At 43.2% G+C, this 25407-nt stretch overlaps 1 protein-coding gene across 1 annotated transcript in view; it reads right to left on the bottom strand.

Moving 5' to 3' along the window:
- Nucleotides 1-371: 371 nt before the first annotated feature.
- Nucleotides 372-25407, bottom strand: part of kif15 (kinesin family member 15) — a 176819-nt gene continuing 151783 nt past the window's right edge. The window contains exons 30-34 of the mRNA XM_073072971.1: nucleotides 20508-20574; nucleotides 16918-16955; nucleotides 7814-7973; nucleotides 4859-4990; nucleotides 372-3587 (exon numbers count right to left, since the gene is read on the bottom strand). Of these exons, the coding sequence (XP_072929072.1) occupies nucleotides 3471-3587; nucleotides 4859-4990; nucleotides 7814-7973; nucleotides 16918-16955; nucleotides 20508-20574 (514 nt within the window). The 3' untranslated portion in view covers nucleotides 372-3470. The remainder of the gene's footprint in view (nucleotides 3588-4858; nucleotides 4991-7813; nucleotides 7974-16917; nucleotides 16956-20507; nucleotides 20575-25407) is intronic.

Here is a 25407-nt window from a genome sequence, read left to right as displayed (position 1 = left end):
TCCGCTGTGTTATTCAGAGAGATGACTTTAATTACAAACCTGCACAAAACCAATCACTTTTTTAAAATATAAGTTTCAGCACATTCAGAGCCAGCAAGGCATGAATAAATACATATTGATGCTTTTAGAGCATTAAGGATATTTATATCTATTTGAGGAGGACTTTTGCTTTTAGAGCATCAAGACATATTTGTATCTATTTGTTGAATACATTGCACACAAATGTATGAAAGACAGAGGTATCTGTGGGGATTTTGTGCCCCTATCCTCTGCATAACAAGCACCTAGTGTAATTTTCTTGGCATCACACTCCCTTCCCAGTTCCTGAATCTCCTGTATGAGCAAGTAAAGTAGAAGGAATAAGGCCAAAATACAAACAAAAAGTATTTTATTCATCCTTTGTGAATCAAAATAATAGTTGGCATGTACTTAATAATGAATGGTGTCAAGAGCAGTTTTGACATAGTTCTCACCTGACGGCAAAAATCACACATGTACAATTTTGTATATACTGTTTAGAAAATTGAAAAAATAATACTTTTTCAAAAGACAGAATCCTAATGTACAATAGCCACGATGAATGGTTTGACTCAAAATAGAATCTGCTAAACTTGACTTACATATATATTTATTTTCTCACATTTTTCTGTGGTATCATGTCTTCTTCATGTGCCTTGCGCGTTACACACTTGGGCGACCATGGCTCTCCACATCGAACAAACCCTCACATTTAGATTTCAGTGTCCATATTTTTTTTCTTTATCTTCCTCTTCTGCGTTTCCCAGGCATACAGCCTTGTAATGTAAGACATTCTATTTCTCCCTTTCTGATGACATGGCCCAGGAATTTAAGTTTCCTCTCATTTAATGTTCTCATTAAAGATCTTTTTGTATGGGCATGTTGGAGTACTGTCTCATTAGTTACCCTATCTCTATATGATATTTTCAGCATCATTCTAAGAAACCACATTTCTGTTGCTTCTAAGTTTCTTTGGAGTTCTGGTGTTACAGTCCATGTTTTGGAAGCATACAGCAAGATTGACCAGATGTAACATTTTAATAACCTAAGCCTTGTTGTCATAGAAATGAGTCTGTTGGTAAAAATGGGTTTCAATTTTTGGAAGTTGGCTTTGGCAATGGTATCATGTATTCTGAGAAAAATAATGCATTCTTAGGTAAGGTCTGATATTTTGGTTGTTTAGTGCTGGCATCAAAGGGGACCCATGGAGGTTTACGAGAATGATCCCAGGAATGAAAGAGTTAACATGAGGAATGTTTGATGACTTCTGGTCCTTTACTCACTGAAGCTTAGACGAATGGGGGGGGGGGGGGGGTGGAGGGTTTAGGGGGTAATCTTACTGAAAACTACCAAATATTGAAAAGCCAAGATAGTGTGGATGTGGAGAGGATGTTTCCAATAGTGGGAGAGTCTAGGATCAAATGGCACAGGATGTCCCTTTAGAAAAGAGATGAAGAGGAATTTCTTTAGCCAGAGGGTGGTGAATCTGTGGAATTCATTGCCACAGATGGCTGTGAAGGCCACATCATTGGTTATATTGAAAGTGAAGATTGATAAGTTCTTCATTAGCAAGGGCATCAAAGGTTACAGGGAGAAGGTAAAAGAATGGGGTTAAGAGGAAAAATAAATCAGTCATGGTCAACTAGCAGAGCAGATTCGATGGGTTGAATGGCCTAATTTTGCTGTCTTATGGTCTTTAAAGTCCTTATCTTTTGTTATGGATAGAAAAGACTCTTGAACTTCTGGCATTTACCCTCTCCTCCTCCCATCGGAGAACTCATGGGGGACAGCGTGGCAGACTTCATCATCGTAATTCAGCGAGTTGTTTTGTTATGTCTCCCCTCTCGCTGTGACAGGGTGACATCTTTCTGTCCCTTTCTTGGGGGGAGAGAAAGAGAGAGCGAGCTTCTGTCGATTTGTCAGGGCGAACGGGGGCTTTGGTGGGTGGAGGATGCTGGGGTGTGGTGCGTGTCTGTGTCACTCATCCTTTCTGACATATGGGGCCCAAAACTGTTGACAATATTCCAAGTGCTATCATTGGAGAGAGTCTGCTGGAAGTTCACAAGGAGATTCTGGGAACGAAGGGGTTAACAAACGAGGAGCATTTGGCAGTTTTGGGCCTGTATTCACTAGAATTTAGAGGGATGCTGGGGTGGGGGGGGGGGGATCTCATTGAAACCTACTGAATGTTGAAAGGACTAGATAGGGTGGATGTGGAGAGGATGTTTCCAGTGGCGGGGGGTATCCAAAACTAGAGGGCCCAGCCTCAAAATAGAGGGGCAATCTTTTAGAACAGAGGTAAGGAGGAATCTTTTAGCCAGAGAGTTGTGAATCTGTGGAGACAGAGAGGAGATTCACTGAGTATAGAGCCCCGATAGCCGATCCACTGTTCTGGATATTCCGTTTTCTCCCGCTATGCTTCATTTGGTGGCACCAGTATAGAGACAGCCCATTCACAGGGCCGCTAAGACTTGGACCTTAAAGGTGCGCTCTTCTTCTAGGCCACGTCCTCGGGACTGTGAAAAGCAGCCGGTCCTGAGCCACTGGGAGCGGATTCCACCACCACCACAAAGAACCAAAGTTTTCTGCAAATGAGCTCGAAGCAGTCACAGTTAAGTGTCATCGTAGCTATGTGCTTCCCTGAATTAATCCTAGAATCTTGTCATTGCTGCTCTACCATCTTCCTGCTACAGTCTCCATTTAATCAACTCTGACCAAATCTTCTCTCTCATGCCCATGTTGTTACTTTTAATCAATTACATTTTAATCAACACCGTTACATTAGATTTTAGCTTTTCTCCCACGTTTACTTCTCTCAAATGGCATAGTAAATTTTATCATATTATGGTCACTACCTCCATCAGTTTCCTTGATTAAGTCTGCTTCAGGGAACTTAAGGTGAAGGAACTTTAGGAGACAATATGATTAAATTCATACCTGGTGTGCCTGCATTGAGCAGACTGCCTTCAATACACTTAACTGTTTAGTGAGATTGCTACCATGTACTAGAAACAACAGAACAATCTACAAAACAAAATGAATCTACAGTATAGGAAAGACATGAAAGCAGTGGAGAGGCTGGAATGGAGGTTCCCCCAGCCTATTGTCTGAGATGGACCACTTCAGATTGAGAAGAGACTGTTAGTTTCATTTGACTGAAGGAGGGTAAGAGAGGAGATGACTGAACATTGAGGGCAATAGAGAGGACACAGCAGCAAACATTTTCTCCACAGAGTTGAACAAAAGGAGTTTAGAGTAAGGGAGCAAGAGAATTAAAGACAATCTGAAGAGTCCTTTTTCACCCAAAGAATGATGAGTACTTAAAATATATATATGAAAGTACCAGAGTGGTGGCATTTAAGAAGTGCATGGATGAACACCGGAATCAGTTATAGGAGCCAATGCTGGAAAATGGTTGCTTGGTTTTTATAGAGGTGCTCTTACTCCATACATTATTGCTGTACATTTTCATCAAGACTCCTCAACACAGTTTGTTGTGTCAAGCTGTTAATGTCAGTTTTCTTGAGTTCCTTCAGTTTCAGAAGCTCTAATTTCAGCAACCCAACTTCCTACAAGCAACAATAAAAAGACAAATTAATGATATACTACAAGGTGGAATGACCACCACACTCAAAGAGTCCAGTGGAGGGAGGCACTGAAATACTATTTTATTGACATTGACTCAGTTAGGTACATTAGTTAGATTTGATCAAAGAATAAGGTGAATGGGAACTTGCAAAGTGCTGGTGTTTGCTTATTATATAGGAAGCCATTTAGTCCACTGGGTCAATAGCAGCTCAGAGAGCAATCCCATTCCCCATTAATTTTCCCAGTCACTGATTCAGTTCACATCCTACCACTCCCCTGTACACTGGGGCCAATTAGCCTAGCAAAGGTATCCTATTCATAGGTGTGATCCAACACACTGATAGTGAACATTTTTTTAAAGAAATAAGAACTCCAACTCCTGATAACGTTTTCTTTCGACTTAAGTTCCTTAAGGTTGTCGGAGCTGGGAGATTGTGGGGATAAGACCCTACTATCTATTAAATGCTCCCAAAAGTGTGTGCCTCGAATAGCCTCTGACAATCAAGTCCAGCTCCTGGCCTTCACGTGTGGCATAGGTACTCAGCCTGGTAGAGCAGTTTCTGCTGACAGAAGGAGCAAAGACAGGTTACTGGTGCCTTTAAAATTTCATCAGCTGTGGTTGGCAGCTCATCTAGAAGGAAAACTGATCTTAAACCTCTGCTGCCTTGCATCTATACCCACTCATGGGGAAGGCTTGGGGAGTAAACCTTGAGAAAAATTCCAAAGCTGGAGTTGCTAAGGACAGTACTACACTGAGTTCAACGCTGATTGTCAACTACTGTGACACAACTGGTGCCAAACTGTATTGGTCTTTGCCATTCCTTTCGATTCATTAGCTGAGGGGGAGTCTGATGTATGGGCCACAGCTTGCTCTCCGTATTGAACTGCCCTAGTGTGTGTACCACATAGACAACTATCAATGGTCAACCCCAACCAACAGTGGTCCCAATAGAGTCAGACGTATATCGGATGAAGACAGGTCCAGTCAAGCCCCTCCACCCACCAATCAGTAAGCCTCAAATTAAAGACTCAGAATTGACAGCAAATTAGCCAGAGTACATGAAGGCAACACAGTTCCCACTGGTACCAACTTCATTGGAGTAAGGGAGCATCCTGGATAAATGAATGTAATATCTTAAAAAAATACCAAAAAAAATAAAGCAAATGAAATCAACTTATTGCACATTATGAAGTTTTAACAAAATCTCCCCCAGTAATAAATCCGATATTTCTCAGCATTAAGAAACTGTACCTCACAAAGTTGAGCATTTTCTTTCTTGACTTTAACCAAATATTGAATTTTTTGATTCAAGTTCTTGTGTCCTGCCAACTTTCCATTCTCTTCAGTAAGTTTGGCTACTTGCCTCTGAAGAGTGTCAACCTCCTGCAGTTTGACAAAAGAGTAGGGCATATTTTCAAAACTACCAGAAAATTAAAAACACAATTTTGTAGCTTATTAAACTACATAAAACAGTTCATCACTCCAAAGACTTAATGCACAGCACAATACTTTCATACATGAAATCTGGCTACAAAACAGCCCACATGGATCCAGGAGGGCCTCCTGTAGGCTGGCTATAAAGATTCTGCATCAAAGAAAGTCTCAATAACTGTTTTACTGGACATTAAATTATTTCAATGTCATCCCAATCAGATAAACTATAAAAATGGTGACCATGTTAAAAAACTAATGGAAACATCTCATGGGTCAGCAAGGGTGTTGTTGTTATGTAATACTACTTGACTATGATGTAACCTTCAATACTTAGTCTTCATATTGATAAAATTTAAACCAAGTAAAAAATAATATATTTCCATCTCAGTAAATCCATGATTCAAAAATATCTACAACTCCAGTAATCAGCAAATTTTCATAGGTAAAGATATACCCACCCCCTTCCCTTTCTCCCATGGTCCAATCTCCTCCCCTATCAGATTGCTTCTAAGACCCAGGCAAGCAATGGTGGTTACAAAATGGCAAGGTTTTAAAAAAAATCCTCCAAGATCGCTTCCAGAGGGGAAACTTGTTGTTCTTAATAAAAACAAAATGCTGAAAAATGGTGTACAACATAAGAAACATAGCCATAGACTCTTGCCAGGAAAGAAATGGCTAATATGAGGGAGGCATAATTTTAAAGTGACTGGAGAAAAGGATAGGGGGAAGATGTCAGATGTAAGATATTTTTTTAAATACAGAGTGATCAGTGGTGATAAAAGGCAGCTAGATTTGGGACATTTAAGAAACTCTTAGGCACATGAATAATAGAAAAAGTGGAGGGCTATTTGGGAGGGAAGGGTTAGATTGATCTTAGAGTGAATTAAGAGGTTGGCATAACATCATAGGCTGAAAGGCTTGTACTGTGCTGTACCATTCTGTTTTAAGAACTCAACAGGTCAGGCAGCATAGTCACACAGCAAAGATAGAGGCTCTACAGCCCTTTTCCAGCAAGCTGGTCCCATCAGCCCTCTAAACCTCTCCTATCCATGTACTTTTCTAGATGATGCTTAGATGTTGCTAATGTGCCTAGTTCTTGTCTACTCAATCCAAATGCACACTACCCTATATTCAAAGCTCAAGATTGATGGAAGCCAGCGTGCCAGACAGAAATCAGAAATCTGTTCCAAAAAAAATTGTGATATGCAAAGAAATTTACTCAGAATTTTGTGATAAAAATTATTTGGCTTTGTGTTATGAAAAACCATGGTACAATCTCCAAAAACAACATCTCCTTACCACCAACCTGATGTGGGAGGGGCAAATGGAATGGGAAATTGTCCACATTTTGTTTCTAGCGTTCTGTTCTTATTTCTAACCATAACTATCTGCAGTTTTGAAATTCAGTGTCCTTACCCTGTCTGGGGTATGCAACAACTGCTCTTATGATGGCCCAGCAAGGGGGAATGATGGATGTTCACTAAATGCTGTTGTGCCAGCACTATCCACATCCTTAACTATGAATTAAATAAATGAAGTTCATTCTGACAAAGTCTTCAACATGAAACATTAACCATTTCTCCTCCCAAAGGTGGCTTGACCTGCCAAGCATTTCTAGCATTTTAATTTAAAAAATATTCTGCAAGGAGATAGACTTATCAACAAATCCTTCACCTCACTTTGAATCTACATCCTTTCTTCAGTTCTGGTAACATACTCGTCAGCTTAATAACATTCTTCCCACAGTATGATGACCGGAGCTGCACTCTCAGCAACGTCTTGTACAAATGTAAAGTAACATCTCAACTCCTATAGCAACGTCTTTTCCAATGAATGCAAACATGCCATTTGCCTTGCTCACCGCCATGTTTATCTGTGTCAATACTTTTAGGGAACTGTGTACTTGTACCCCCAGCTTCCTATTTCATTACACTCCCTAGGACCTTCCCGTTCACTGTGCATGTCCTGCCATGGTTTAATCATTCCACATTTATACAAAGTAAATTTCACCTGACATTCCTTGGTTAACTTTCCAAGATTATTTGTAACTTGTGATGTCTTCACTGTCCAGGATATGAAATTTTGGTGTTATCCACATTTTTTAATTTAATAATCATGTCATCTACCTTCTTATTCAAATCATTATAAAACAAAAGGAAACCCAAAAACAATTGCTGTAGCCACTGGTCATCAGCTTCCAAATCTAAAAAAGCAACACCCCACTACCACTATTGCATCCTTTCACCAAGCCAATTTTGTACCATTGCTAGCACAATCGGATCCCATGTGTTGCAACATTCCAGACCAGCTCACCATGCAGGCATTGGTTGTAGGCTTTACAAAAGTCCACTTAGACAATGCCAATTGACTTGTCCTCATCAATCCTCTTGGACAGCTCTTCAAATACTCAAATTTGAGATATGCTACCCCTTCACATAGCTATGCTGATTATTCCAAATCGGCCTTGCCTTTCCAAATGTGGTAGATTCTATCTCTTAGAATCGCCTCCAGTAACTTTAGCACCACTGATCAACCTGTAGTTACCTGGCTCACCCTTACAGTCCTTCATAAATAAAAGGCACATTAGCCATCCTCCAGACTTCTGGTACCTCACCTGTAGCTAAGGTAGATGTAAAAATCTCTGCCGTAGCCTTGGAATTGATTCCCTTGTTTTCCAAGCCTAGGATGTCCTAGGATACACTTGATTCTGCGCAGGGATTTATTCATGTTTATACACTTAAAGATTGCCAACACATCCTCTTTCATAATTACCCAGCTAAGTTTCTCTTTCTCTTCATTTGCAGATTCAAGAGCTGATCGAAACTCTTCTTTCTCACTGAAGGTTTTCGCTTCTAAACTTCTGGTGCGTTCAAGTTCTATTTGGTACTCTTTAATAGTCTGCTGAATAGATGCCGTCTTATTCATAGTTAATCTGGACAAAAATAAGAGATGGTATAGAGTCAAAGCTATTGAACTACAAAAAAATGTCTTTCCTTCTAACACGAGCACGTTGACCAAATTGCCTAAAAGAGCTGGCTGCATTTTCCTGTGTTAACCTTGTCGTGTCCACGTACCTGTCCAAATCTTCTTTACCTGCTGTAACTGTACCCTCCTCCACCGGTAGCTGATTCCATATACCCACATCATTTGTGTGGATAAAGTTCTCCTTCAGGTCTCTTAAAATCTTTTCGCCCTCACTTTAAACCCACACGCTGTATTTTTTGACTCCCTTTCTCTGGGAAAAGACCATTTTTTCACCTCATCTATGCTCTGTCATGGGTTAATAAACTTCTTTAAAGGTGATGCCTCAATTTCCAGTGATTCAGGATAAAAAAAAAGTCAAACTCTATCCAGCCTCTCTAACCCATGCCCGACCCAGTCCAGTAAAATCCTCATAAATCTTTTTTGGGCCATTTTGGTTTAATAACACTCTTCTGGTAATAGGGCAACTTGAACTGTATGCAGTGCTCAAAATATATCCTTCCCAAAGTCTCAAAACACTTCAACATGACATCACAAATCCTGTACTTAGTATCCTAGCCAGTGAAGACAAGCGTGCCATATACCTTCACCACCTGTGTTGCCACTTTCGAGGAATTGTATACATGCACTGATATTTTCTACAAAACACCTCAGGGCCCAAGCATTTAGTCATTGAGTTGTAGAGAAGTACAGCACAGAAATAGGCCGTTCAGCCCATCTAGTCCATACCAAAACCATTTAAACTGTTACTCCAAACAACAAACAGGGACCGTAGTCCTCCATATCCCTACTATCCACATACCTATCCAAACTTCTCTTAAACATTGAAATTGAGTTCGCAGGCACCACTTGTGTTACAGCTCATTCTACACTCTCACGACCTTTGGATGAAGTTTCCATTCACGTTCCCCTTAAACTTCTCACCTTTCATCATTAACTGATGACCTCTGGTTATTGCCCCACCCAACCTCAGTGGAAAATGTCTGCTTGCATTTACCCCATCTATACGCCTCACAATTCGGTAAACCTCTATCAAATCTCCTCTCAATCGTTTAAGTTCTAAAGAAAACAGTCCTAACCTATTCAATCTTTCCTTATAATGCAGGTTCTCCAGACCCAGCAAAATCCTTGTAAATTTTCTCTGCACTTTTTCATCCTTGCTTACATCTTTCCTATGTGTAGGTGATAAAAACTGCACAATACTCCAAATTAGGTCTCACCAATATCTTATACATCTTCAACATAACATCCCATCTTCTGTACTCAATACTAATATGCCAAAAGTTTTATGACCCCAGGCTACATGTGATGCTACTTTCAACAAATTATGTACCTGTATTCCCCACACACCTCAGTGCCCTACTGTTCACTGTGTGATACCTACCTGGTTGGTCCTACCGAAGTGTAAAACTTCGCAATTGTCCACTTTAAATTCCACCTGCCATTTTTCAGCCCATTTTTCTAGCTGATGTAGATCCTTCTGAAAGCCTTCCTCACTGTCCACTACAGCCCCAATTTTGGTGTCATCTGCAAATTTACTGATCCATTTAACAACATTATCATCCAGATCATTGATATGGGTGACAAACAACAATGGACCCAGCACCGATACTTACAGCACAATGCTAGTCACAGTCCTCCAGTCAGAGAGGCAACCTTCTATTACCACTCTCTGGTTTCTTCCACAACACCAACGTCTAATCCAATTTACTGTCTCATCTTGAATGCTGAGTGACTGAACCTTCTTGACCAGCCTTCCTTGTGGGACCTTGTCAAATGCCTTACTAAAGTCCATGCAGATAACATCCACTGCCTTGCCTTTTACCACTTTACTGGTTACTTCCTTGAAAAACTCTAAGATTGATTAGACATGACCTACCATGTACAAAGCCATGCTCGCTCTCCTTAATCAGTCCATATCTATCCAAATATATACATGGTCCCTTAGAATACTTTCCAATGACTTTCCGACAACTAATGTCAGACTCACCTGTATATAATTTCCTGGTTTATGTTTAGGGCCTTTTTTAAACAGCAGAATAACATTAGCTATCTTCCAATCCCCTGGTAGCTCCCTTGTCACTAAGGATGTTTTAAATACCTCTGCTAGGGCCCCGGCAATTTCTACACTTGCCTCCCATAAGGTCAGAGGAACACCCTGGGTGTTTATCCATCCTGATTTGCTGCAGGGTAGCAAATACCTCCTCGTCCATAATACGTGCATGGTCCATGAGGTTGATGTTGCTTTGCGGTACTTCTCTAGACTCTGCATCCACTCCCAAGTAAATATAGATGCAAAGAATGCATTTAACATCTCCCCATCCACACATTGGACTTCCAGAGGACCAATTTTGTCCCTTGCAATCCTTTTGCTTTTAACATAGCTGTACAATCCCTTAGCATTCTCCTTCACCGTATCTGCCTTCTTTTTGTCTTCCTCATTTCTTTCTGAAGTGTTCTTTGGCATTTCTTGTACTCCAAGGGCAACACATTTGTTCGTACTTGCCTATACCTGCTACGCACCTCCTTTTTCCTCTTAACCAGGGCCTCAACATCTCTTGAAAATGAAGATTCCCTACACTTGTTACCTTTACCTTTTATTCTGACAGGCACACAAGCTTTGTACTCTCAAATTTTCATTTTTAAAGACCTTTTACTTTCTAAATACACCTTTGCTAGAAAACAGCCTGTCTCAATTCACACTTGCCAGATCATTTCTGATACCATCTAAATTGGCCTTCCTCCAATCTAGAATCTCAACCCGCAGACAAGATCAATCTCTTTGCATTTTTACTTTGAAAATAATGGCCTTGTGGTCATTGGATGTAAAGTGTACCCCTACACAAACTTCTGTTGCCTGCCCATTCTCATTCTGTAATAGCAGATCCAGTATCTCACTCTCTCCTACTGGGACTTCTACATTCTGATAGGGCCGGAATGGCCTGTTTCTGTGCTGTGATTGTTATATGGTTATAAGGAAACTGTCCTGAATACATTTGACAAACTCTATCTCATCTGGTCCTTTTACAGTATGGGATTGCCAGTCAATATATGGAAAATTTAAATCATCTACTATAACAATCTTACGTTTCTTGCAACAGTTTGTGTGGTCTTTACAAGTTTGTTCCTCTAAATCCCCATGACTGCTGTGTGGTCTGGAATATAGCCCCATTAACGTGGACTTACCCTTCTTATTTCTTAGTTCCACACATAACACCTCACTAGATGAGTTCCCGTCTGTCCTGACGGAGCACTGCCATGACATTTTCCCTGACTAATAACACCACTCCTCCACCTTTAATCCCTTCTGCTCTGTCATGTCTAAAACAACAAAGCCCCAGTCCTCCTCCACCTGCAACTAAGACTCACAAATAGATACAAAATCAAGTATTAATCAATGCCCTGAGCTCATCTGCCTTTCCTACGATACTTCTTGCATTGAAATATACACAGCTCAGGACAGTAGTCTCACCATGCTCAGCCTTTTGATTCCTGACTTTGTCTGAGGTCTTACCGACATCGGCCTCCACAACTTGGTTCCCATCCACCTGCAACTCTAGTTTAAACTGTTCCATGCAGCATTAACGAACTTTCCCACTAGGATATTAGTCCCCCTTCAGCTCAGGTGCAAACAATCCCTTCTGTACAGGTCCCACCTACCCTGGAAGAGAGCCCAATGATCCAAAGGTAGCAGAAGTGGCTCAGGTAGCCATACTGACATCACAACCTGGAAGGTCCTGCCCTTTAACTCAGTACCCAACTCCCCATGTCCTGCAGCTTGTGTGTAACTACCTCTCTATAAGATCCTAAGACACAGGAGCAGAATTAGGCCATTTGGCCCACAGGGTCTGCTCCCCCATTTAACCATGGCTCATCCTTTTGTCATCTTCTCATGCTGAAACCCTTCGGTAGGACAGGAGGAAAAAACCCGGAGTAGATTTATAAAGGTTGGGGAGGGAATAGAGAGAAACACAAGGTGATAGGTGAAACCTGGAGGGGGAGGGATGAAGTAAAGAGCTGGGAAATTGATTGGTCAAAGAGACAGAAGGCCATGAAAGAAAGAAGAGGCGGGAGGATCAGAGGAGGTGATGGGTGGACAAGCAGATAAGGTGAGAAAAGGAAAAGAGGATGAAAAATTGTGAATGGGGGGGGGGGGAGAAGAGAGAAGATTACTGGGTTGAGATATCGATATTTATGCCATCAGGTTAGAGGCTACCCAAACAGAACATGAGGTGCTGTTCCTCTAACCCAAGTGTGGCCTCATCCCAACAGTGGAGGAGGCCATGGATGTTCATATTGGAATGGGAATGGGAAGTGGAATTAAAACGTGTGGCCACTGGTTGATCCTCTCGGGCTAGCAATTTGAGCCCTGGGAAAAAGCCTCTGACTATTCACACAATCAATGCCTCTCATCATCTTATACACCTCTATCAGGTCACCTCTCATCCTCTGTCACTCCAAGAAGAAAAGGCCAAGTTCACTCAACCTATTCTCAAAAGGCATGCTCCCCAATCCAGGCAACATCCTTGTAAATCTCCTCTGCACCCTTTCTATGGTTTCCACATCCTTCCTGTAATGAGGTGACCAGAACTGAGCACAATACTCCAAGTGGGGTCTGACCAGTGTCCTATATAGCTACAACGTTACCTCTCGGCTCTTGAACTCATTACCACAGTTGATGAAGGCCAGTGCACCGTATGCCTTCTTAACCACAGGGTCAATATGCACAGCAGCATTGAGTGTCCTATGGACCCAGACCCCAAGACCCTCTGATCCTCTACACTGCCATTAATACTATATTCCACCATCATATTTGACCTTCCAAAATGAATCGCCTCACATTTATCTGGATTAAACTCCATCTGCCACTTCTCAGCCCAGTTTTGCATCCTATAGATGTCCCGCTGTAACCTCTGACAGCCCTCCACACTATCCACAACACCTCCAACCTTTGTGTCATCAGCAAATTTACTAACCCATCCTTCCACTTCCTCATCCAGGTCATTTATAAAAATGACAAAGGGGTCCCAGAACAGATCTCTGAGGCACATCACTGGTCACTGACTATGATCTGTCTACAACCACTCTTTGCCTTCTATGACTATTCCTAATCATATTATACCTCTCCAAATGTTCATAAATCCTACTTCCTTTCTTGAATAAGGGAACAACATCAGCAACCCTCCAGAACCTCTCCCATCCCCATTGATGATGCAAAGATCATCGCCAGAGGCTCAGCAATCTCCTCCCTCCCCTCCCACAGTAGCCTGGGGTACATCTCATCCAGTCCCAGTAACTTACCCAACTTGATGCTTTCCAAAAGCTCCAGCACATCCTCTTTCTTAATGTCTATATGTTTAAGCTTTTCAAATCCACTGTAAGTCATCCCTACAATTGCCAAGATCCTTTTCCGTAGTGAATGAAGCGGTCTCCCTGTCGGGTCTTACTGATATACAAGAGGCCACACCAGGAGCACCAAACACCGTACATGATTCCAACAGACATAGGTGAAGTGTCACCTCAGCTGGAAGGACTGTCTGGGGCTCTGAATGGTAGTGAGAGAAGTGGTGTAAGGGCAGGTGTAGCATTTGTTCCGCTTGCAAGGATAAGTGCCAGGAGGGAGATCGGTGGGGAGGGACGAATGGACAAGGGAGCGATCCCTGCAGAAACTGAAAGTGGGTGGGGGGGGGGGGTTGGAAGATGTGCTTGGTGGTGTGATCCTGTTGGAGGTGGCAGAAGTTTTGGAGAATTAAGTGCTGAACACTGAGGCTGGTGGGGTGGTAGGTGAGGACAAGAGGAACCCTATCATTGGTAGGGTGGAGGGAGGATGGGCTGAGAGCAGACATGCATGAAATGAAAGAGGTGCAGTTGAGGGCAGCATTATTGGTGGAGGAAGGGAAGCCCCTTTCTTTGAAAAAGGAGGACATCTCCTTCATCCTAGAATGAAAAGGCTCATTCTGAGAACAGATGCAGCGGAGACGGATGAACTGAAAGGGGATGGTTGATCCCCTAGTAGGCTCAATGACAAACTGCTCTAAAAAGCCATCTTGTAGGCATTCAACCTAATCAGTCTCAAGATCCATTACCAACCTGATTTTCCCCAATTGGCCTGCATGTTGAAATCTCCACTGACTATCACAACATTGCTCTTTTGACATGCTTTTTCTATCTCCTGTTGTAATCTGTGGTCCACATTGCAGCGACTGTTGGGAGGCCTGTATATAACTGCTATCAGGGTCCTTTTACCCTTGCAATTTCTTAACTCAAGCCATAAGGATTCAACATCTTCTGATCCTATGTCACATCCTTCTATTGATTTGATGCCATTCTTTACCAGCAAAGCCTCCTCTGCCTACCTTCCCATCTCTCTGATACAATGTGTAACCGTGGACATTCAGCTCCCAACTACAACCATCCATCAGCCATGATTCAGTGACGGCCACAACATCATACCTGACAATCTGTAATGGTGGAACAAGATCATCCACCTTATATCTCAATGCACAGAGTATAAGAAATAACACGTTGAGTACAGTATTTGCTACTATTTTTTATTCTGCCCTTTTTGATAGCCACCCTGCTGGCTACAATTTTGTCCTGTCATCTTCCTGACAGACTGACTGCATGCCATCTTTACCATCGATCCCATCCCGATTCCCTTCACTCTGGTTCCCATCCCCCTGCCAAATTAAACCTTTAACAAACCTGTCTGCGAGAATATTTGCCCTCCTTGGGTTCAGGTGCAGCCCATCACTTCTGTACTGGTCATCCCTCCCCCAGAAGGGATCCCAATGATCCAAGAACCTGAAGCCCTGCCCCCTGCATCAGCTTTTCAGCCAATCATTAATCTGCCAAATTATTCTGTTTCTACCCTCACTGTCCTATCTATCATTCCTTCGGTCTCCCGAACGCTCCGGAGTTCATCCAATTCCAGCTCTAACTCTTGTAATGCGGATTGTTAGAAGCTGCAGCTGGATGTACTTCTTGCAGTTGTAGTGGTCAGGGACACTGGAGGTCTCCCTGCCCTTCCACATCCTGCCTGACATCCCTACTGTCCGAACTGAGGATGTCCTACCTAGTTTATCTTGCCAAAAAGCAACAGCTTGCATTTATCCGCATTAACTCCATCTGCCAGTCCTCAGCACACTGAGCCGGGGTGATCAAGATCCTGCTGTTGCTCTTCTTCACAGCTCACCATACCATCGGTTTCAGAGATGGTCTGCATAATTTAGCAGCACAATTCCTGCTGCAGAAGTTGGATCAAACTTGTGCAGTATTTGTAGATTTTACAAATGCAATTATTTTTCCTTCCTAAATGTATTAAAATTTCTCACTGACAAAAAGATTTGAGAGAACTTAGTGATCAAGATAATGCAGAAAAAGATGAGAAATCATGCCTAATGAATAAATATATATTTTTAAAGCTGGATGGTTTGATTTATATTATGTACATTATAATATCGTCAGCAATTTTAGCCAGGAGAGAATCTATATTCTGAAGTGAAGAGGTACAAGTTTTGATTGCATTCTTCCTCCACAAACTCAGCCCAATTTCTTCCTCACAAGAAAGCTGTCACAGATGTTACTGAATAGTAATCTTGATAGACCACTTCTCTCCAATCTAGATCAAATTTTAGCATCACCATGGTTGAAACACCTTCATCCTATCAATTACTATTGGGCAACATCATAAGGTCAGTTATCCAACACAGAAACAGGCCCTTCTGCCCTAACCATCCAGACCAACCAAGGTGCTTATCAACATTTGCCTCACAGTTTTAAATGCCACAACTATTTCTGTCTCAACCACTTCTGCTAGCTTAGACTATATATAAACCACCCTCTGTAAAGTTTGCCACACGGATCCCCTTTAAATCTTTCCCTATCACCTTAAAACTATGCCTCACCCTGGGGAAAAACTGTCACTATCTATCTTATCTAAGCCCATCATCATTTTCTATACATTTGTAAAAGGTCACACCTAATTTAACCAGTCTCTTTGTAAGTCAAGCCCTCTAGTTGCAGCAGCACCCTCCTTAATCTTTTCTGCTACCTCTCTGGCTTAAATCACATCCTTTTGGAGAGTATAGCAGTCAGAACGGAACAAAATACTCCAAATGCAGTCGCACCAACATCTTGTCAAGCTGTAACATACCCTCCCAACTCTCATACCCAGTGCCCTGTCCGATGAAGGATGCTTTCTTAACCACTTTGTCTACCTGCTTCCACTTACAGAGAACTATATACCTGTATCTCTATTCAACAATACACCCTTGGGTCCTATCATTTACTATGAATTTGCTACCACGATCTAACTTCCCAAAGAGCATCACTTCCTACTTATCTGAGTTACATTACATCCTTTGCTCACGATTCAATTCTTTGTGGATCCTGTTGCAACGTTAGACATTTTCAGTGTCCACCAGCAATGGTGTCATCTTTGATCATCACACCACCTACATTTTCATCCAAAATTACCTGACAAACAGGGTCTCCAATCAGCATGGATCACTGCAGCACACCACTTGCAACAAGTCTCCAATCTGAAAAATAATCCGCCACTACCACTGTCTCCTTCAACCAAGTCAATTTTGTATCCACTTGGCTAGCTCACTGTGATCTAACCTTCTGGGACATCCTACTATGTGAGACCTTGAGAAGGGCCTTGTGAAAGATCACATATACAATGCCCATCACCCTAATCTCATCTATCTTACCTTTAGAAGCTTCTCACTTGGCAAACATCCCTTTGCCTGCAAAGAGCCTCTCACAATCGACACCTTAAAGTTGCCGTTACAATATCAGGTTCTCTCCCAGTCTAACTCGGTCATAAGTGCGATCACCAATTGGTCAACATATTATCACCAGATATCATTTTTAAAGAAAATACTTACTCAGTCTCCATGTGTGCTAGCTTTTCTTTTAGAGCTTCCTGAAAATTTAAAACGGAAGTAATTTTTGAGATTGCACATCATTAATAGTCATTAAAAGGCATTACCAAGTCCATGGGTTTTACAATGGACAATAAGTGGATTCATGTCACCATCATGTTCCTCCCTCGACCCAAATGCCAAAAGCTCTTCCCCTCATATAGTACAGTCGGCCCTGCTTATCCGCGGGGGATTGGTTCCGAGACCCCCCCCCCGCGGATACCAAAAAACGTGGATGCTCAAGTCCCTAATTTAACCTACAACACACACAAAATGCTGGTAGAACACAGCAGGCTAGGCAGCATCTATAGGGAGAAGCAATGTTGACGTTTCGGGCCGAGACGTCAACATCGCTTCTCCCTATAGATTCTGCCTAGCCTGCTGTGTTCCACCAGCATTTTGTGTGTGTTGTTGTTTGAATTTCCAGCATCTGCAGATCTCCTCGTGTTTGCTCCTAATTTAACCTGTCTCAATGTGGTGGTCTTTAGGACCTGGCGGTGCAGCTCTGAATCCATGGTGTTTCTGTTCACGAAAATAATCACGATCATGATTGAAAATAAGGTGGAAGTAATAAAGCGACTGGAAAGAGGTGAAACGACATCGGTCATTGGAAAAGTGTTAGGCTACAGTTGGTCAACGATCGGAACAATTTTAATGGAGCATGTGAAAGGCCCTGCCCCGATGAAAGCTACAATTATTACTAAGCAACACATTGGTTTAATTATTGGAATACATACGTTTCTTAAGTGTTTTATATGCACAGAAAGGTAAAATATGTACTATATACTAAGAAAAACGTTTGACTAACTGACGCTAAATAATACCGGATGTACCTGTTCTGACTTCAAATCCGACGTAAAGATGGACTCAGGAATGGAACTCATTCATAACCCGGGGACTGCCTGTACTTTTAAGTCATTTCTAGATTACTTATAATACCTAATACAATGAAAATGCTATGTAAATAGTTGTTATACTGTATTGTTTAGGGAATAATGACAAGAAAAAAAGTCTGTACATGCTGAAACAACGAGTGCTGGAGAGAGAACTTCCGGGTTTTCTCGATCTGCGGTTGGTTGAATCCGCGCATACGGAATCCGCGGATAAGGAGGGCCGACTGTATGCTGATATTGATACTATGTGCTTTCCATGCACAATACAATAACACCCATACATTGAAAAGGATTACAATATAAAAGTGAAGAAACTTCATTCCACTGACTCCTTGCCAGAATAAAGTTTCATGGGTGTAGGACATGATCTGTTCTTTCATGAATTACTTATTAAAACCACTAGACATTGGAGCATAATTAGGCCATTCGACCTATCGAGTTTGCTTTGCCATTTCATCACGATCGATCCATTTTGCTTTCAAATCAATTCTTCTGCCTTCTCCCCATAACCTATCACACCCCGAATGATCAAGAGCCTGTCAACCTCCACTTTAAATGGACCCAATGACTTAGACTGATCACTCTCTAGCTAAAGGAAGTCCTCCTCATCCCCATTCTAAATGGACATCCCTCTATTCTGAGGCTGTGCCCTCTGGTCCTAGACTCACCCACTATAGGTAACATCCTCACCACATTCAATGAGATCCCCCCCACCTCTTTCTTCTGAATGCCAGATAGTACTGGCCAAAAGCCATGAAACACCTTATATGATGAGACTTTCAATCCTAGAATCACTTCCATGCAACTCCTTTGAAACCTCTACATCCTTTCTCAGATAAGGAGTCAAAAACTGCTCACAATACACAAAGTGAGACCTCACCAATGCCCTAAAAAGCCTCATAATTACATCCTTCTTTTTATATTCTAGTCCTCTCAAAATGAATGCTGACATTGCATTTGCCTTCCTCACCACTGACTCTACCTGTAGGTCAAACTTCAGGTAATCCTACACAAGGACTACCAAGTCTCTTTGAATTCTCTGGTGTTTCAATTTTTGCCTCATTTAGAAAAGTCTTCACTTTTATTCCTTCTACCAAAGTGCATGACCATACACTTCCTGACATTGTATTCCATCTGACACTTCTTTGCTCATCCTCCTAATCCAAGTCCTTCTGCAGACTCCCTGCTTCCTCAACAATGCCTGCCCCATCTATATAACCATATAACAATTACAGCACGGAAACAGGCCATCTCGGCCCTTCTAGTCCATGCCGACACTTGCACTCACCTAGTCCCACTGACCCACACTCAGCCCATAACCCTCCATTCCTTTCCTGTCCATATACCTATCCAATTTTTTTTTTTAAATGACAAAATCAAACCTGCCCCTACCACTTCTACTGGAAGCTCATTCCACACAGCTACCACTCTCTGAATAAAGAAATCCCCCTCATGTTACCCTTAAACTTTTGCCCCCTAACTCTCAACTCATGTCCTCTTGTTTGAATCTCCCCTACTCTCAATGGAAAAAGCCTATCCATGTCAACTCTATCTATCCCCCTCATAATTTTAAATACCTCTATCAAGTCCCCCCCTCAACCTTCTACGCTCCAAAGAATAAAGACCTAACTTGTTCAATCTTTCCCTGTAACTTAGGTGCTGAAACCCAGGTAATATTCTAGTAAATCTCCTCTGTACTCTCTCTATTTTGTTGATATCTTTCCTATAAATTCGGTGACCAGAACTGTACACAATACTCCAAATTCGGCCTCACCAATGCCTTGTACAATTTTAGCATTAGATCCCAACTCCTATACCCAATGCTCTGATTTATATAGGCCAGCATACCAAAAGCTTTCTTCACCACCCTATCCACATGAGATTCCACCTTCAGGGAACTATGCACCATTATTCCTAGATCACTCTGTTCTACCGCATTCTTCAATGCCCTACCATTTACCATGCATGTCCTATTTTGATTAATCCTACCAAAATATAGCACCTCACACTTATCAGCCTTAAATTCCATCTGCCATCGTTCAGCCCACTCTTCTAACTGGCCTAAATTTCTCTGCAAGCTTTGAAAACCTACTTCATTATCCACAACACCACCTATCTTAGTATCATCTGCATACTTACTAATCCAATTTACCACCCCATCATCCAGATCATTAATGTATATGACAAACAACAGCTTTGTCTATCTTCGTATCGTTTGCAAACATGGCCAAAAAGTCATCAATTCCATCATTCAAAAGATTGACATACAATATGAAAAGAAGTGGTCTGAACACTTTATGCCCACTCTTTGCCTCCTGCCAATCAGCCAAAGTTCTATCCATGCCCGTGTTTTCCCTGTAATACCATGGGCTCTTTCTTATCTTGCTAAGCAGCCTCACGTACGGCACCTTGTCAAAGGCCTTTTGAAAATCCAAATAAACAATATCCACCAATTCTCCTTTGTCTATTCTGCTTGTTATTTCAAAGAGATCCAACAGATTTGTCAGGCAAAATTTTCCCTTATGGAAACCATGCTGACTTTGAATTCCCATTAGCCATGGCTCCCTCACCCTCCTTTTATAATACATCTTCACATTTGGGATTTAGCCACCCTGCACTTTCCCAACTGCTCCAAAAAACTTCAGTACAAACTAACAATACCTTGACATTTAATTCTTCTTTTAATCTCTTTTCCAACTCATTTAGACGTTGTGACTCCATTGTTGAACTGTTAAAAAGATATTCATGCAATTACTTCAAGCGAAAGAAATGAAAATATTAAAAACTGCTCTGAAGGAACTAAAGTCATATATTACCTGTAGACTAACAGCTCATTTCAATGATTGAACTGACCCAAGGAATATCAATAATCATTACAATTCCAAGATGTGTTGTGCAATATATTGCCAGCTTTCCTGGTTTTGTTTTCTACTGCCACTCGAGTGTCAACCTATTGCTCTACCACAATATAATCAAGTCAGCAAGAATCTGAGGCTACGTCCACTCTTGACAGGATAATTTTGAAAAAGTCAGTTTCACGTAAAAACGATAGGGGTCCACACCAGGCGTTTTTGAAAATACCTCTGTCCACATTAAAAGGGGTGTTTGGGCAAATCTCCTCCCACTGGGCATCTGCAGGACACATCTACAGAATACAATCGACACGTTTGGTGTCGAATCTCGCTGTGAAAGACTTGGAGCGCGTTTGTTCAGTTACAGACTAGAAAAACTTAAAAGGAAATTGCCAAACGACAGACAGCTGTTGGCTCTCGCACAGGAGGACTTAAAACTAAAACAAACAAATACTGGAGCATATGGAGGCAACTGACTGCGAATTCACGGACAGTATTGGAAACATTTCCTACAGCCATAGTCTCTTCACCGATGAAATGGACGACAGCTACAATTAAATGTAATGAGACTTGTTACTGGGCAAAACTGAAATTTGCTGTTACCTCATTGTTTGCCTTTACTTTTGCCATGTCTTTCTGTATTATTTTGCTGCATTTAACACGTGCAATAAAATGAGTTACTGGGCAAAAGAGATTTTATTTTTACCTGAGTAAAAGTGAAACTTATAATTTTCCTTTTTTGGCCATAACATTTTCATGTCTATGCTAAACATAAGCTACTACTTAAAAATGACATTTTGGAAGTAGTGACAATTGCATCTATTGAATGTTTGCACAAGCAAAACATTAATAAAGCACACACAAAGTACACTGCAGATGCTGTGGTCAAATCTACACGTACAACACGCTGGATGAACTCAGCAGGTCGGGCAGCATCCGTTGAAAGGAGCAGTCAACGTTTCGGGTCGAGACCCTTCGTCAGGACTAAAGAAGGAGGGGGCAGGGGCCCTATAAAGAAGGTGGGGGGAGGGTGGAAAACCAATCAGAGGAAAGATCAAGGGGTGGGGGATAGGCAGGAGAGGTGAAGAAGGAATCTAAGGGGAAAGCACTATGGGTAGTAGAAGAAGGCAGTCATGAGAGAGGTAATAGGCAGCTGGAAGAGGAGGCAGAGTGAAAGTGGGATGAGGGAAGGGAGAGGGAGGGAATTACCAGAAGTTGGAGAATTCAATGTTCATGCCAAGGGGCTGGAGACTACCCAGACGGTATAGGAGGCCATGTATGGACTTATCCGAATGGGAATGTGAAGCAGAGTTGAAGTGGGCGGCAACCGGGAGATCCTGTCTGTTGTGGCGGACGGAGCGGAGGTGCTCGACGAAGTGGTCCCCCAATCTGCTTCGGGTCTCGCCGATATAGAGGAGGCCGCACCGGGTGCAATAGATTACCCCAATAGACTCACAAGTGAAGTGTTGCCTCACCTGGAAGGACTGTTTGGGGCCCTGAATAGTGGTAAGAGAGAAGGTGTAGGGACAGGTGTAGCACTTACGCTTGCAGGGATAAGTACCAGGTGGGAGATCTGTGGGGAGGGACGTGTGGACCAGGCAGTCGTGGAGGGAACGATCCCTGCGAAAAGCAGAGAGGGGTAGGGAGGGACAGATGTGCTTAGTGGTGGGGTCTTGTTGAAGGTGGCGGAAGTTGCAGAGGATAATGCGTTGGATCCGGAGGCTGGTGGGGTGGTAGGTGAGGACAAGGGGAACATGGTCCCTGTTGTGGTGACGGGAGGATGGGGTGAGGGACAAAGTGCGGGAAATGGAGGAGATGCGGGTGAGGGCATCATTGATGATGGCAGAAGGGAAACCACAATCCTTAAAGAAAGAGGACATTTGAGATGTCCTGGAACGGAAAGCCTCATCCTGGGAGCAGATGCGGCGGAGACGGAGGAACTGGGAATAGGGAATAGCATTTTTACATTTGGCAGGGTGGGAAGAGGTATAATCAAGGTAGTTATGAGAGTCAGTGGGTTTATAGAAGATGTCAGTGGACAGTCTGTCTCCAGAGATGGAGACCAAGAGATCGAGAAAGGGGAGAGAAGTGTCCGAGATGGACCAAGTGAATTTGAGGGCTGGGTGAAAGTTAGAGGCAAAGTCGATGAAATTCGAGGAGCTCAGCATGGGTGCAGGAAGCAGCATCAATGTAGTCATTGATGTATCGAAGGAAAAGTTGGGGAGCTTTACCAGTATAGATTTGGAGCATAGACTGTTCCATATAACCCACGAAGAGGCAGGCATAGCTGGGGCCCATGCAAGTGCCCATCGCTACACTCTTGGTCTGGAGAAAGTGGGAAGAGCCGAAAGAGAAGTTATTAAGTGTGAATACCAGTTCCGCCAACCTGAGGAGTGTGATGGTGTTGGGGAACTAGTGAGGTCTATTGTCCAGAAAGTAGCAGAGGGCTTTGAGGCCTTCTGGATGGGGAATTGAAGTGTATAAGGACTGGACATCCATTGTGAAAATGAAGCAGTCAGGACCGGGGAACTGGAAGTTATTGAAGAGGTAAAGGGAATGGGATGTATCCTGGATGTACGTGGGGAGGGACTGAACTATGAGTGACAAAATGGAGTCCAGGTAGGCAGATACAAGTTCAGTGGGGCAGGAGCAGGCCGAAACTATAGGCCTACCAGGACAGTCAGGCTTGTGGATCTTGGGGAGGAGGTAAAACCGAGCAGTGCGGGGTGTGGGAATTATGAGTTTTTTGGCTGAGGATGGAAGTTCTCCAGAGTTGATAAGGGCAGTGATGGGGCGGGAGACAATGGTCTGATGTTTTTTGGTGGGGTCATGTTCCAGGGGTAAGTAAGAGGAGGTGTCAGAGAGCTGCCGTTTGGCCTCAGTGAGGTAGAGGTCCGTTCGCCAGACTACTGCGGCACCACCTTTGTCTGCGGGTTTGATGGTGAGGTTAGGATTAGTGCGGAGAGAGTGGAAGGCAGTGCGTTCAGAGGGAGTGAGGTTGGAACAGGAGAGAGGAGAGGTGAAGTTGAGACGGTTGATGTCTTGATGACAGTTGGAGATGAAAAGATGAAAAGAGTACAGGTAGAAGGCCTGGTGGGGGTGTCCAGGAAGAGGAGGAGGAGGGCTGAAGACAGGAGAAGGGGGTCATCAATAGAGGGAGGGGAATCCTTGTTAAAGTAGTAGGCTCGGAGATGTAGGCAATGGAAGAGGAGTTCAGCATCATGCCTGGCACGGAACTCACTGAGGTGTGGCCGGAGGGGGGCAAAAGTGAGGCCCTTGCTGAGCACAGAACACTCTGCCACAGAGAGGGGAAGGTGAAGACATGGCAAGGGTTGGGGCTGGAGTCAAGGAGGGTAAAGAGTGGGAGGTCTCAGGAGGGAGAGGGGGGTTGGGATGATCAGGGAGAGCGGGCTGAGGGTAGGATGAGGGATCAGAGGAATGGAGGGGGGATGAGGGGTGGAGGGAAGGTTGGGAGTCATGGGGAGGATAGGGGGTAGTAGAGGAATAAGAGGAGCAGTAGGTCCCAGCAGCAGTAAGAGTGGTCCCGGTCTGGAGAGGGTCAGGATCTCGGTCCGAGCTGGATCTAGAGCTGGGGGTTTCAGAGCCTGTGGCCCGCAGGGCACTAGAACTGAGGTCCGAGTCAGAAGCGGGTGAGTCCATGGCACGCCAGGGGCTGGTGCCCATGTCCGGGAGGCCGTGGTTCCAGTCGGGGTTAGAGTCAGAGGCGGATGGGTCTTCAGCCTGCCGAAGGTCTGAGAAGTCAAAGTCCAAGGGGTCGGGTTGGAGGAGAAACACCTCATATACCGTCTGGGTAGTCTCCAGTCCCTTGGTATGAACATCGAATTCTCCAACTTCCGGTAATTCCCTTCCTCTCCCTTCCCCCATCCCACTTTCACTCTGCCTCCTCTTCCAGCTGCCTATCACCTCTCTCATGACTCTGCCTTCTTCTACTACCCATAGCACTTTCCCCTTACATTCCTTCTTCACCTCTCCTGCCTATCCCCTCCCTGCTTCCCCTCCCCACCCCACCCCTTGATCTTTCCTCTGATTGGTTTTCCACCCTCCCCCCACCTTCTTTATAGGGCCCCTGCCCCCTCCTTCTTCAGTCCTGACGAAGGGTCTCGGCCTGAAACGTTGACTGCTCGTTTTATTAATAAAGCACATTGTTGAATGTATAAAGCAAGTCTGCATCAGCATTATCTTGTATTTCCATACAATGTTACATTAGGCTGTTACACATCTATTGTCAGAGAAGTACTTGCATAAAAAGGTAAACCACCTTCATACAAGCAAGGACAGAAAACAGGGCATAGTGAGTATACTTATTTATTCAGTAAGTTATGGGTCAAAGTATTTGGTGAGTACATTTCTAACTCTTCTGACTTCAGTCTTGTTGCTGTCTGTTCTGAAATTGTTAGGTTGTGTGGGGGGTTGAAATTCTCTGTCATACCGCAAAGCTGCAGTAACATTCTGCTCAGGGACAGTCTCCTGAAGCCATCCGCCATTGTTGTTGTGGTGTTGGAGGTTGCATTCAAGAAAACAATGAAATGCCGTGCTGCCACTACCATCTGTTCCGGCACGTCATGACAGCATTTTTAAAAAACTTCAGTTACCCCGTCCACACTACACCGGCCAATCGGCGTTTTCAGATTTAAACACTCTGGAGAGTTAAGGATTTATCCGGTCTAGTGTGGACGCAGCCTAATTTG

The sequence above is a fragment of the Hemitrygon akajei genome, chromosome 20 (genome assembly GCF_048418815.1).
Source record: "Hemitrygon akajei chromosome 20, sHemAka1.3, whole genome shotgun sequence".
Lineage (NCBI taxonomy): Eukaryota > Metazoa > Chordata > Chondrichthyes > Myliobatiformes > Dasyatidae > Hemitrygon > Hemitrygon akajei.
The sequence above is the reverse complement of the archived record's forward strand: the minus strand, read 5'-3'. Positions and strand labels throughout refer to the sequence as shown.